General features: G+C 37.1%; 1 protein-coding gene across 4 annotated transcripts in view; it reads right to left on the bottom strand.

The window, feature by feature from the left end:
* Positions 1-15,088, bottom strand: part of NCKAP1 (NCK associated protein 1) — a 58,556-nt gene that overhangs the window by 36,877 nt on the left and 6,591 nt on the right. For 2 of the 4 annotated variants that reach the window (XM_086751577.1, XM_086751578.1), the window contains exons 2-3: positions 10,228-10,245; positions 8,963-9,073 (exon numbers count right to left, since the gene is read on the bottom strand). In XM_086751577.1, coding sequence (XP_086607703.1) covers positions 8,963-9,073; positions 10,228-10,245 — 129 coding nt within the window. The remainder of the gene's footprint in view (positions 1-8,962; positions 9,074-10,227; positions 10,246-15,088) is intronic. The other 2 variants (XM_086751579.1, XM_086751580.1) reach the window with 1 other exon arrangement.

Below are 15,088 nucleotides of genomic sequence, written 5' to 3'. Positions count from 1 at the left end.
AAGTGCAAATGATTTAATTTTGAAGGTCTGCCTTTAAAGTCTGCCTGACACAATATTTAAGTTTCTTTCACATAGTCATGATCTGGAACTTAAATGAAAAATGAGTGCAAGTACAGGTGTTTATTTTGTAACTTCTGGTAATCTCATGTACTAGGAAATACGTTATTTCCATTAAACTGCTGCTGTACAAAGTCTGTTTTCAAATATAAGTTGTATTTTGATCCTCAGTGTGAATTTGCTACTACCTTTCCTAGCATATACCTTAAACTGCCCTGTGCTCAGAGAATGAAGCACGCAGCATCACCATGCACAGGGCTCCGGCAGGCGTGCACAGCTCCAGCAAACCTTCGGAGCCAACTTGCATCTGTTCTCAGGATCTCCCCAGAGGAAAGAATGCTCCGTATTTTCAGGGCCGCGTCATCAGTCAACAGTTCTTACACAATGAAAATTCATCACCCGAGATGCTCGGCTTAAACCTTCGCCCTGGCCCTATCATTTAAAGTATTTATTGCCAGTGATTTGTTTTTAGAACACAAAGCAAAAATGGGTTTTGTTTCTCAGCAACTAATGCTGGTGTGAATCAGGTGAATCCAAGTTGTTTCCTGACTTTTTGGTAACAGACCACATAATATTACTCAGAAATAAGACTAATTCTAGTGCAGAGAGAAGACAAACCCACGTTGTAACTGCACATACGGCTTAACACCTTTTATCCTACTGCAGTCCTAACTCTCACCAAGCCCAGCGCAATGCTTAGAGACCACCAAGATTATCGGTTGTTGTACACCACACCTGAATAGCAGCCGAGTATCCACCTCTGAAGGACGTGACACTTTGAAAGCCACAATAGGTGAAGTGGGAGATATGCCAAAAAGGGAGATGGTGCTAGGAACTGTGCTTGCAAATGAAAGAATCTTTATTCATAAATTCTGTAAAACTGTACATTAAATGAAAAAAATGAGATATTAATTATACTCAAACAAGAATTAAGGAATCACTGCTGCGCATTATTAGTTACCTGTATTCCCAGAAACATTTATACTTAAATGACGCTAAAACTTTTGTACAGAGTTAAGGTGATCATTCTTGAACTCCGAGTGTCTAAGGTGTCAGCAAACTTTTATTTCAAATGTTACTACCAAAGCAAAACATTTTATCAGCTGTAATCACTGTTAAATCAGTATGGTGAAAATCGTTCAATTCACACAGCACAGCCCAACCAGCAACGTTTGGAAGTACAGCTTACAGCATCGAGGGTCTTGGATGTTTATTTGCATTTTTATCACTCCAGAATGTGGGTGTAGCTCTTTCCACACCCACTGCAACAAAACTTTCCATTGCTAATTTCCTAACAGCTGTTTAGAAATAGCTAGTGCTGTATCATTTTGTATTTGGTTTGAGGCTTTCCTCCCTAGCCAGCAATTCCACTTATCAGTAAACATTTCTGTTTTCAATATTCAAAGTTTTAAAATAGGATAAGCTAAAGAAATAACTCTTAAAACATTCACCAAAAGATTATTTTCACTATAGCTAGCCTTCCTTGTTGATTGGTTAGACATAAGTAGTTTTTTTACTTTTAAAGAAACTGAAGTACAAATTATACCAACAAGGACAACAGTATTTCTGTTGAATTAGGATAATTAGACTTCAGACATAAGAAAAGCTGTAGAAGTTTTAGCATAATACAGTAAGATTAAAAAAAAAAGAAATAATTTCTTTGGTCTCTTAACAAAGTATCACATCTCCAACTATATTTGAATATTATCAGAATTTTAAATACCAGAGAGTGAAGCTGACACTTTGTCAAATATTTTGTCTACAAGAGAAGGAACTGATCTTTACCAAGTTGTCTTGTGCCTTTCCTTCTTCATATTAAACCCTGAAAATCTTTAACACAAACTGATTATGTACACAGACAAAGTACATTAAAAGAAGAGCATTAAAAGAAGCGAAAAACATATCAGAAAGTGCAAGGCAGCCTCACTTAAAGCGTACATGAACACAACGGCTCAGAGAGAAGAAAGTAATGATGCAGACGCTGGCGTATTAACAATGTGAATAAATACTAATTTAATATGAAGGCTTAGTAAAGATATAAGACAACTAGAAAACACTGCTCAGAGTTTTATGTGTGGAAAACCAGAGGATAACTGTAGTTCTCTAACAATTTATTATATTATTTGACTGGTAGCAATAGTATGTTAATAAACATCTTATTTCATCACCCAGGAATAGACAGGAGCTAGGGGAATTTTCTCCTTCTTATATCAGTGTGATATTTTTCCTGCAAGTATGATCATTAAACACTTCTATTTGTTTTCTGCAAACCAACCATTGCACAGATATTGCAATGCCCTCGGAGAAACCACCATCAACTTAATCTTACTAGCTGGAATCTAAGCCCCAAAAAGCAGTATTACCAATTCTGACCTTTAAAATTCAAGAGATAAGGGGAAAATAACCACGGTCAGTATTCTGTCATTTATGGTACTCACTATGCTTGCCACCTGTAGAGTCTTTATAGAAACATTTTTAAAACTCAACTGATTTGAACAAAGTTGAGTGCCTAAAAAATCCATAGCAGAACAGCAGGGAGAGAGAGGAGGATCTAATCAAATGAAGAAAATTAGTTTTAAATTCTGTAAGCTAAGTGTAGAATGATGGATGTGTCCTTGGTTTTCTCATTTCCAATTAACAGCAGCCGCTTAAGTGACATGCTGCATACAAAAAGATGTAATAAAAAATATTTAACATGTTTACTAACTAATGTATTTCTACTGCAAAATCTCGTTTTGGTCTGTTTTCAAGTTTCTAGCTCCAAGTTAACTGTTTTGAAAAGGAAATAGCCAACCATCAGCCTCCACAACTGTTACTGTCCCCAGGGTTGACCATATTATTAACAATGGCAGACAGCTAGAGCAGTGAGGCTCCTCTTTAAAAACTGACCTATGTGTATGTCATAAGGAACAGTTTCCCCATTCTCTCACTTTACATAAGTTCATACAGTAATTCCTACATCAGGCTCATTACATATCACCATATCATACAAGCTTCGGCCACAAGTCTTGACGTCTTCGAGGCAACTATATACAGAATAAAAGTATTGTCTGTGCTATTCTATAGATAAAAGTGTTTTGGACATACATCTCTAGCTGCCTGCACACTTACATTTATGTTGTGAAATCATGAAAGAACTATTAATTTAAAACGCATTATAGCTAATTTTGGAATGCTATCTCAGGAACACTCATTAACTAAAACACTGTTTAGGTATTAATGAGGGTTTTTTTGTCTGTTTGGTTTTTAATGGTCAAGCTCTTAAGATGTCAATCATCAAATCTAAAGAGAGCTTTAATGGATGAAGCAGACAGGTTAAGTATTGCACACATTCACTCCCTTGCAGGTATGGCACAGACTATTAAGCAACAAGAGCGAGCACAGGACTGGCTTGGTTTACCTTGGCAAGTGACTCACATGGACTGATGGGACTTACAGCAGTGCACTACAATTATTTCTTATAAATAATGATAAAAATTCACTTATATTTCAAATTCATGCACAATCAAGGGTTAAGCCACGAATTTAAGTAACACTGCAGACAGTGCTTACAATTTGGAAAAAATACAAGTTACATTATGACAGTTCTGTTCGGTGAAACATTTTAAAGAGATTTCAGGATTTCACATTACCTTTTGGAATCACTGCAAAAATGCTCACTTTCAAATGACTGTTAGACTGAAAAATGTTAACATACTATTCTCTGATTACAGTATAGTATAAGTCATTTTAAGCTGTGGAGTCAGTCTTATGCAGGTAACAACCAAAGACATCAGACACGCTACTGCGTACAAAATCAGAACAGTAGGTATGGTTATATCAGAGCAAGGCATTAGCAGAGCAATTTCAATTCTGAATAATTTTTTTTTAGTGAAAACATAGATAAAATCATTTTTGTTGCAGACATTTTGCAGTTTCTTCTGAAACTATCATTAGTACACAACCATAAGAAATCCCAACTGCTTGTATGAAGCTGAACTGAGACTAGTCACTCATCGGCTGGCTTTACTCATGCATGGGCAAGTCCCATAAAGTAAAATATTGCCTCAGTGAGTTTTGGAAAATCAACTTCATTTGTGGTCCCTTCAGCACTGTAAGTTCTTTGAGCAGTAGCAGTGGAACATGCAGTTGTGCAAGGAAAGCACGGCATCCTCTCACCTGGAAAGGATTTTAGCCCTCATGGCCAGGAGGCCAGTTAGTTTTATGGTGGAATATAGAGAGCTGGGTTTTTATTGCTTAAGAAAGCAGTAAGTTACCTGAAAAATCAGGTCTCCCATACAAGAGGTCTAGCACTCCAGAAAGCTGGAGAAAAACGGTGAAGTTTACTGAATTTGGGGATTTAAGTTACTTAACTTACTCCACCATAGGTGTAATTACCATATGACTTCCTCAAAAATAAATGACTATTTCTTACTCAAAAAGTATTACCAGTACAGGAGGCAGCATGGTTGAGACCTCAAAGTTATTTTTCCTTGGAAGAGAATTTAGAAATTATCTTCACTGGCACTGTGCAGATTACAATATTAAAAGCTTCATTAGAAACAAGCAAAGAAACAAATGACATTTTCCTGTAGGCACTGTACCCCTTGCAGGGGCTGAAAGGAGTACTTGGAAAAGCAAATAATTATTTGTATATAGTGAAGTGTTTTGAAAAAGACTATTTATTGCAAGTACCTATCACAAATTAAAACCAAAACGGGTTACAAAGTGCATATTTCAATAATTTTATTATATAAGAAAGTGTTTAATAAAAGCATGCATTAATGTCTTCTAATAAGCTTTGGCCAAGGAGGTCCAGCCACGCTGTGCCCACAGTGCCTCTCCCACATCCAGCTAATTTGCTTTGCAACCAGCTCACTATGAAGTGAAACTGAAAGACACAGTAAGTAGACCAAACATACATACTGGGATCTAAAAGGAAAAAGCCAACACACCCATGAAGAACAAGTAAATGTCAAGTGAACTAATTATTATCTACAGATCCTAACCCAGGCAGGCTGGAAACGCTCATGCTGCTAGGACTCTTCTCTCATATGATCTTATTTCCAGTTCCTGCTGACACAATACAGCGGAAAATCATTACAGCTAAATCAAGTAAATAAACCCTCAGAATACTATCTCATTGAATGTGGAGCCGATACAAAACACAATGGAATGGACACAAACAATACTGGGAAGACAGCTACTAGAAGATGAAGGCTAGCAGTGTCTGGAACACATGGACATTTCTCCCACTAGCTATACACTCACAAACTTCTGAGTGATGCTTCACTGGTCTGCTTACCACTAAAGTAATGACTAAGCCTCAAGAGACATTTACAAATATAGGAAGTTTTTCTAGAGGGAAATTGCTGAAGAACAATCTGAGTAAAAGAAAAACATATGTTCAAGAAAGAAGCCAGATATTCTTACTACTTCCCATATGTGGTGCTTTGGAAAGCAGGAAGGAGGCTAGCTCCACCACACAAAGACACAGAGCTTTACCTGGGCAGGCAGTAGATTTTTCACATTCTACCCACAATCTACAGAAAATCTGCATCTTATCTCCCTCCATCTTCAGTTCCCCATAATGAAAGGGTTATTCAGGTTCTACAATGGCATTAAATGTTAGCACTGATTGACAAGAGAGCAATTTTTAGGTCCCACTACATTTTTTTTGGCCTTTGGGATCTTTTCTTTCCATTTCTGCGGTGAGAACCTCGCCTGTATGCCTGATAAGAGGATGAGGTCTAAAAAACCTTCAGAAAAGTCAGGCTGCTTCTGCATCCCTTACTTTGGAACTTTTCTTCTGAAGCTAGTGAAGGAAATTCAGTAAAAAAAAAAAGTTACCCTCAGTCAATACTAGCACATTCAGATCACTGATCTGACCAAGATCAATGGTGCTATAAAGCTTTTTGGAAGGCTTCTTCAGCTTAGAAGGCTTTTTCAAAACAAAGCTTTAGTGAATTTAAAATAAACACCAAGGTTTACCAAACACAAAAGATAGACACTTTTTAGTATTATACAGTTTCCTGTTCAAATCGGACTCTAAAATGTTTGTTTCTCACTCTGTCAATCCTTCAATTTTTTTTGTTTACATACATTCTTTCCTTTGCAGGTACTTCATACACTATTAAGCAATACTCCATTGCTGGCCAACATCTCATTAACAGTTAATTTAAGAGATCAGTCTTCAAACTGCACATTTTCAAGGTTATATGGTTCATGATGGTGGCTGGAGAAGAAAGGGCAAGCATGAGAGATCACTGCCCTCAGACAACGGGAGAGAGTGAGTTATGAACTGATGAGGTCCAGGGTTATCTGTAATCGATCCTTTGGAAGATTAACTCCTCCATTTTATTTTTCAGTCTGGGTCAGCAAGGATTCATCAGGGACTTCATTGTTTGAACTGTTCATTAACTTTCATTCTTGGTACAATATTGAAAATCAGCGATTGTCAGACATCACTCTAGTCTGACTCAGCCTGTCAAACACTGAAGGAGGAACAGAACTAGCTCTATTTTTTGTGAATAAAGACGTAAATGCTATCAATAGCAAATGTTACAGAATCACTTGTTTCAAAAGAATAAAACTGCAGGCTTTTCAAGATCATCTGATTACAGTAGACACTGCTCATACTCTTCATAAAAAGTGTTGCTCATCTCTGAGACACAAAACACTGTAAATTATGGCACCTGAGAAAAAGCTAACAGCCAAAAATAGGTCAAAAAAAAAAATTAAAAGGTGGGCACTACTTATTCTCTAACTGAATGCAAGCTTGTTTGGCAACATCACCTACTGCCATGTCAATAGGTACCACCAACTCTATAGATGCGCAGTGCTAAGCAATGGCCAACGCTGCAGTTGAACGTACAAAATCCAAAACTCCTCCCAGAAAGACTGTCCTGGAATTTTCATAGCAAGGAGGAAGCACAGGTCATGACTTCTCAACTACTTCCCCTGCAATAATCCTTCATAATATTTCAGTAATTGATGTGTTCCTGTTCCAGTAAGCTTCTTGCCCTTTTAAATCTCTGATCAGCAATTTCCCTACTGAAGGAACTCACTGGTGTGACTCCTAATATATGGTGAGCTGGTTATTGGCCACTGGGAGGAGGGAGATAAAGGAAGCGCAAGGAGGGGGACATCTTCCTGACCAGGACCTAGATGCTTATGCCGTTCTGAAGCCAAGGTTTACAAACAAAATTTATCTTACATCAAACCAGAACCTTCTTGGTACACGACATGGCTTTTGTCTGTTACATCAGGCATCTGTTACAGGTAAAGGTTTCTTTGGGGAGACACAACATTCTACAGGAAAACATCTGTAAATAACTAAGAGAAGCAAACTGCAGTCAGCTCTGACCACAGGAAAGGAAACCCCAGCTCCCTATCACTAGAATTCAAAACCCCTACTTTAAACTGTGCTCCAGCATAAGGAGGGCAGGCTTTTGATAACCGTGCTTAATAAACACAGGCCTGGCTGGCTCATGGTAAATAAACACACGGCAATGACAAAACATTATGAGCGTGTCCTATTTTAGAAACTGCGACTGTCAAAATATATCAAATTAGCTTTGATCTCTTTCCATAAACTTCACAGTACCAAATCCTGAAGTACCTAACATCAGATAGGCTCCAAATTCATGGTCAACAACCAGAAGACATACAAAGCATACATGCAACTGCATTAAACAAATTATATGTACATAATCTTTTACTTTTAACAGTAGATGTGCCACTGAAGTTCAGAGAATATAGAAGCATTTACCAAACATGCTTTAAAGGGTTTACCATTTCTACATAATTTTGATAAAGAATTTGCCATATTTGTTACTAACACAATCAAACTCAAAACAAAGATGAGCAACATTAAACAGAACAAAACATGTCCAAGTTTTAAAGTGTGGAAGCACCTGGTTACTGAAATTGTTTTCTCCATAAGGGAAAGTTTTTACCTTTTTTATTTTTCATTTATATTACCGGAGGGATTACATAGAAATCCTAGTAATTGTAAATGAACTAATTATTCCCACTGCCATTAGCACTACCATTCTGCAGAAACCTGAATGCTTAAAGCAAGCCTAAGCTCTCAAGCACACATGCAAGTAGTTGCAGGCAGAGAACATGCAAACCCAACACCTACCTCTACTTCCCACCTTTGGAAAGAAATATAAGCAGGTAAACCAAAAAATCTTTCCTCTGACTTTCAAATTGAATCAGAGAAACAAGTGTACATCACCTGCCAAAATGCCTACCTGTAATCTAATAATCTTAATTATCTCTAAAAGACTGAAAGTCAAATTCAGCAATACTAGATCACTCAGAAGGGTGAAAAATAATTTCCTGTCACAACTGAACTCACTACATCTGAGGAGGAAACAACTATATTTCTGTATTTTTGTACTTCACAAGGTTTCTCCTTATGTACTAAAGCATTCCTCATCCCCACAAGGACTGACCCCATAGGCAAGGGCACCTGTAAAGTACAAACACATTTTCCCACTTTGCAGTCAGGTGCCTTTTATTGATCTGCTGGTCAGGTCTCATCACAAATAAAGTTATGCAACTTTCATCTTCTGCAATCTGTCTGGTCACCAATAACTTCTGCTACCAAAGTAAGGCATGATTGTTTTGAGGATTACGTCCCACTGACAGTTTCTTGAAATGGAACAGAAGAGATTAGGCAAGAAGAATACCAGAAAGTGTCCTACCCTAACAAAACCAATCCAGAATTACAGTATAATATTCTCTCTTTGGAGATAGTCCTTTCTGAAATATCCTGTCAGACATTTGAATCAACTACATTCCAACTGCAGCTATCAGCATCAGATGCTTTATAAAAACACATAAAACCTCACAGATTTTAGCAACAAGTGCTGAATGGTATTGAGAGAAATACTTATACAGCCATTTGGTTACTTACATTGTTGTTGCGTGTTTCTACTGCTGGGAACTTCCTGACTATGAATTTGACAGCAGATTCCAGGTTTTTGTCAATAAGATAGGATGGTTTGGCTTTGGGGTCACCGCATGCCTATAAAAAAATACAATAAAAAATGAAGTAAAAGCACAATCATCCATCTAAAGCTAAGTGATAGTTGCAAGTCTGAAGAAAACTAGAAGGATTCTCTTTTTTATTTGTTTGTTTTTAGTGAGCAGGTGATAAAATGAAAGGCAAAGTGCAGGGACTGTCACAGCTGAAATATGCAATGGGAAACAGTACAGAGATGCTCCTCTACTGAAAAAGATGCATGGAAGTATCAAAGCAGTTAGTGCAGAACAGCAGTGAGGGGAAAAACTCAATCCTAAAAGAAGGAGGAAAAAAAAAAAAACAAACTGTTTCCTTTTAATGCTATTCCTGGTTTGAGGTAGTGTTGTATTTATCTGAAGTTAATAAACTGTTAGAAAATTCAATCATGTCATCATCTGAGGAGGACAGTGCTGGCCACATTAAATGATTAAACTATCCTTTGTGAAACAAAACTAAAAGCCCCACCACCAATGTGCATTTAATTTTTCTTTAAATTATTAACTGCAAGACAATTTTCCATTCCACAATAAAACCACCAGTACTTGCCTAAAGTATCCTATTTCCTTAAATTAACGACTCACACTTTGCTCATTTTCTTTACTCCTACAGTAGCATAGGCTAGGCTTCAAAAGCATTAATCAAGAAATTTCATGAAATTTTGATCTGAACAGAAGTCGCAACTAAGTGTAAGGTCTCTTAAATAACTTACGTAGACAGATCAGAACAGCTTCTGTGGACAAACGACTGACGAAGCACCTATTTTTGCCAGCTACAGTGCATGCTGTCAGACACACTACGTCTTCTCAACTACTCTGACTAGCAAGCCATGCTATACCATTTAGTTTGGAGAAACGTACTAAAAGCAGCATTACTTACATGACAAAATTTGTGCTCAAATTGCATTTTCTCTCAAATATTCATTTAGTTTTACGGTCCTCATGGGGATTTGCAAAGGAGTTTTGTGTCTCATGCAAAACTAAATTTCATGCTAGGCATTTGTACGCAACATCGTGAACTCAAATGACAGCTCATTTTAAAACTTTTCCACATTGATTTCTATGACCACGTTGTGGACTGTAGAGACAGAAGTCATGGAGTATGAGACCGATTCTGAAAGCGGGCAAGCGGGCAAAGGGAAGGTGAAAAGCTTTGCAAACCTTCCAAACTTGTCCTTGCTGGGAAAGCAGTGTAATAGAAAAAGAGAAAAATTACATATAAACAAATTACTCTTAAATTCTAAAATATGTTACATTTAAGTGAACTAATACACTATTACCTACATTCAAGAGAACATTACGACCATCTGTTACTCTAGGCAGTACACTTTCTACGGGATGGTAATTATTCTAATACTCAAACAAGGTTACACGTACTCATTAGAATTTTACTGTTGTGCAAAGTGCTGCATATATACTGAGACATGTAAGTATTTCCAAACTAAGTTCAGGTAGGGAGAGAAAAAAGGAGTTAACAAACATCACATGCAACTACAGGGGGAAAAAAGGAGAGAAACTCAGTGAAGTTTTACATACCTGAAAAAGAAACGGTAGCCAAGAAAAAAAACAAAAGAGTAATTATTTTAAGTTTCTAAAACTCCTACCAGCAGTACATGACCATCATGATGTACGCTAACGTACTACTCTACTACCAGAACTCACATTTGCTATTTTTTTTCCACAAAAATACTAAATTTTATTAAAATATCATATCTATAGTTGTACTACAAGAGGAATTTATAATGAAAATAAATTCAGCAACATCCACAGTATCAGTTAGATATCAAACAGTTGCTTTAATATATTCTTACAGCAGCAAACGTGCCACAGAAGATCTATTCTGTACACACTGTAAAGTCTTTACACAATTACACAAAAAAATTAAACAATGCACGCCTCAAATGTATGAAGTCTTAATTAACTAGATGTCACGGGTTTGTCAGAATCTGTGTCAGATTATTTGAATTTCCTATCCTTGCCACGTATTATATAACTTTCCCTACTAAAAGAAGGATTACAAACTAAGAAAACAGCTTAATTGGCCTGTTAAATTCCAGTATGGTTGCTTTTATTTAGGAGACAAGAAAACTGCCACTGTTGACTTCCTAAATTCTTCTTACATATACACTCCTTATTTTCCCTACCAACAAATGTTTTTCCTCATATAAATCAGCTCTGTGAAATGTTTACTAAAAATTATGTTCTACCCAAGCCCTTACACACAGATCATTCACAAGGAAACAGACGCCTGAAAACACTAACAAGGCACATCCTCACAGGGCTTCAGGAACTCTATTCCCAGAGATGATGAGTATTATCCTCAAACTGGCAATCCCCTTAATATATTTGAATATGCAAGACAGCTTTGTTCCTTCCCATTGTTTGTTTACTAACGTCTAACATAAACCAACTGTAATTCCTCCTACTAATATGAACCACACAAGACTGATCTATAGACAAGAAAGAAAATTGCTGCAAGATACAAAAGGTTAAAGTCATCCTTCAAACATTTCAAAATTCCAACTTCAAAAGAGCTGTATACAAGCCTACCTATGTGCACTGAATAGAAAGAGCACAGACACCACCAAACGAGTGGGTCGGTGCCCTTTCCTTCCCTCTCCCACACTCGCAGCAGCTCGGTTCTTTTCCAAGAACTGGTATGATGTGATTATTATCTGTTGTTGCATCAATACAGTTCTCATCCGTACTGTTACCTGCATTCAGCACCACAAGCAAAACAGCCTACGTAAGCTAAACCTCTCCTAAAACAGCAAACATACCTATGAAGCTCAAGCTCACTACAGTTTACTCTAGAAAGCATAGAAGAATGAAAATACAAACCCAAATCCTAGCACTTTCACACAAGTGTGAAAGTGGGATAAGGCACATAATCACAATTTTGCACTGTAGGAAGAACAAGACAATGAGGGCAATGGTCTTGGAATACAGATAAGAAAGGTAGCTTCTGCTTTCAATAGTTGTATTAGTCAAAGCAAAACCCTTGTCAATACCGTAGTAGGCAAGAACACCATGGTACAACACAGATCACTTTGCCATATACAGCTCTCTAGCATTCAAATAGAATTTTGAGAATTAGCCAAATGCAGTAGCTCTTTCTCAATCAGCCTCAGATACTACTTTTTTTCCCCTAAGTAGGCTGCACTAGTATTTTTTTCTTATTTTTAAAGGAAAATTAAAAAAGAACAGCTACATTTTGGGAGCATTAAAAAGAAACGCAAGAATTGAAAGCGTTCTTACTAGTGCAGCATTCATAGAATACAGTTCTGAAGCTATGGGATTCCAGCTGCTTCAGTCCCAGAATACTATACTGAAAGAATCTCCCGGCAGACATCTCTGAATTCCTTTGTACATTACTAAACAGCTGTCAAGCAGTTATGCTGAAAAAGATGATGCAAAGCTACCGCTAAAGACTAATCTAAGTAATTAAAGAAAACAAAATAAAAAGGACTCAGGCACTGGATTTCTATCAAATGACACAGTATTTCTTTCCACAGCACTTTAGAATGCTACCCTACATGACAGGGTCTCAACCAAGTGAATGTATTTTCCTGATCTGATTCCGTGCATCCAGCTCTAACAAGAACATGATTTGCTATCCTACGCACAGGTCATCAAACTTAAGAGAGATCAGACTACATGTACTGTTTGGAGATGCTTCACTACGCCATACGTTTTGAATGAAGGCAGTGTTTTCCTACCTACCCTAATAATCTAGATAACCAGATTATCTAACCTAGATAACTCTATAATTACTATCAGACAAAACTCAAACTCTACTCTTTGCTTGATGCTATTAGGTTCTTCCACACTATTTTCACTTTGAAAATTATGAGTACTACATAGCTTCACTTCCTAGGTGGTACTCATTCAGAAGCGGCTAACAAGAAAACATCCAACGACAAAAATCTGCTTAAGGTCTAGATTTAAGATTAGCAGCCTCTAAAGAAGAACACAGAATATAGTACAACTGCTGCTGGCTCAGAAAACACCAACATTAAGAGACACAGCAAAAAGACATTTTGCCCCAATACAATTACAACTATCACTGCAAAAGTCAAAGCCAAGCATTTTACTTCCTACTTGAGGGTAGAGGATGTTGGAGAAGAGCAGAAAGTCACCCATTAAGAAAATTACTACATATATCCAGCTGATGTGATGTGAATAAAGGGAAGTTTATGTTTAGGCACAATTGTTGTCAAAGGTCAGTGCCATGGCACAGTGTACCGGCTGCAAACTGGCATTTAGAACACCTACATGTCACTCGTGCCTTCTACATGAACTTGTCACGTGTCCTCGAGTAAGAACATTGGGGAAGTATTACCCAAGTTACACGACATAGGATGATTTTTAAAAAGTGCCTAAACAGGTTACTGTATTATGGATATACCTTTTACATCCTTCTTTTTTTTTTGCTAAGCCCAACCTATTTACTTCCATTTTCATCCCCAAACCTCCTACATCAGAAAAAGATCATAAGCCAGGTCATATTTTGCAGCAACTTAATATGTTTCTATTACTTCAGGAGATTTTGATTTACTGTTACCTCAAGCTTGAGATAAAACATTGCTGAGCACAGGTCCAATGGACTGTGACAACATACACCGAAATAATCTTAGTCAACAAATCATCTCACTGTCAAGTTCCATTTACAAATGAAAACCTCTGAATTTAACCAGCAAAACGATGGAATTTCAACAATAGCAAGAAATATGCTATCCCTTGAGTTAGTAACTTTCATTAGTAAATAGAAATACACTAAGGCTTCTTGTATTTAAAAAATGAGAAAAGTCCTGTACATACCATTTACAGTTTAGTACAGCACATTCTCTCGACACACAAGAAGGGCATGCACCATAAAACTGTTTTTCTTCCCTTGTAATAGCTGCTGGCATTAAAGACTTCACCCTAAAATACATCCGTAAGTTCGAACACCTGATTCGCAGCTATGCATCCTATAAATCATACCAAACAATACATGGCAAAGAAACATTCAAAGAGAATCATTAACTCTAAATTTCTGTAGGATAAAACGTATTACTTATTATTTGTTTCTGTCATGCATTTAAAATAATGAGATTACCAAATGACAATCTCTAATTTTGAAAAAGCAAAACTACTGAGAAGGACAGAGATGAATAATCAATCAAGAGCTTCTTTGAACGGTGAATACGTAAGGTAACAGTTCACACTACATTTGCATTAACATCTCTGATGAAGCCCATCACAACTGCTTTGCTGTATTTTAGGTTCTGTGGAAGCCTAAGCTTATTATTAAACAGGCTGGTCCCAGATAAGCTTTGTGAACGAAGCCTCGTCCCTCCTAACAGCTACTCAAGCAGACGCAAGAATGAGTCGGCCACATATGGACGAATATTATAGTTTAATACTTTTGACAGCTAAAATGTAACTGTCCTGCACCAGTACCACTTGGGTAATCTCATACCAAGTAAATTACACTACTGATGTCTGCAGTGACATGAACGATACTTGTACAAAAGGTAAACCTTTTGATATACAAACTATGTTAACACATTCAAACAGAACTTTATTGCTCCCATGATCAAACTAGGATCTGGAATCAGAAGGAAGTCTCTAACTAATTTTTGGACAGTCTCTACAGGCCTTGGACACATCAAAATTGTTATAAATTAAGCAGCTATTTCACTTTTCATGCACAAAGGTTCAAAAGTTGGAAAGATCCTACACTTTCATATCAACTCAAAATTAAAATTAAAGATTAGAAAAGTCAGTTCAATGTTTCCTAGAGCTAAGCAAGATGTCTTCACCCTGCATTATTCGTTATTCAGTGTGTCTTGAACTCCAAAGTATATACTTTATTTTAAATCCTTGCGTATCTCTCCTCGGAGATCCAACCCTTAAAATGTTAATTCCTGTGAAATCTGAAGACACAAGGCTAGAAGGGACTTCAAGAAACTGCCTACCCTACTTTCCTGTTCCAAAGCAGGATCAACTTTATCTATGTTGCTCCTGGGAGATGTCT

The sequence above is a fragment of the Chlamydotis macqueenii genome, chromosome 6 (assembly GCF_036417535.1).
Source record: "Chlamydotis macqueenii isolate bChlMac1 chromosome 6, bChlMac1.mat, whole genome shotgun sequence".
NCBI classification, from domain to species: Eukaryota; Metazoa; Chordata; class Aves; order Otidiformes; family Otididae; genus Chlamydotis; species Chlamydotis macqueenii.
This window is presented reverse-complemented; position numbering and strand designations above follow the sequence as displayed.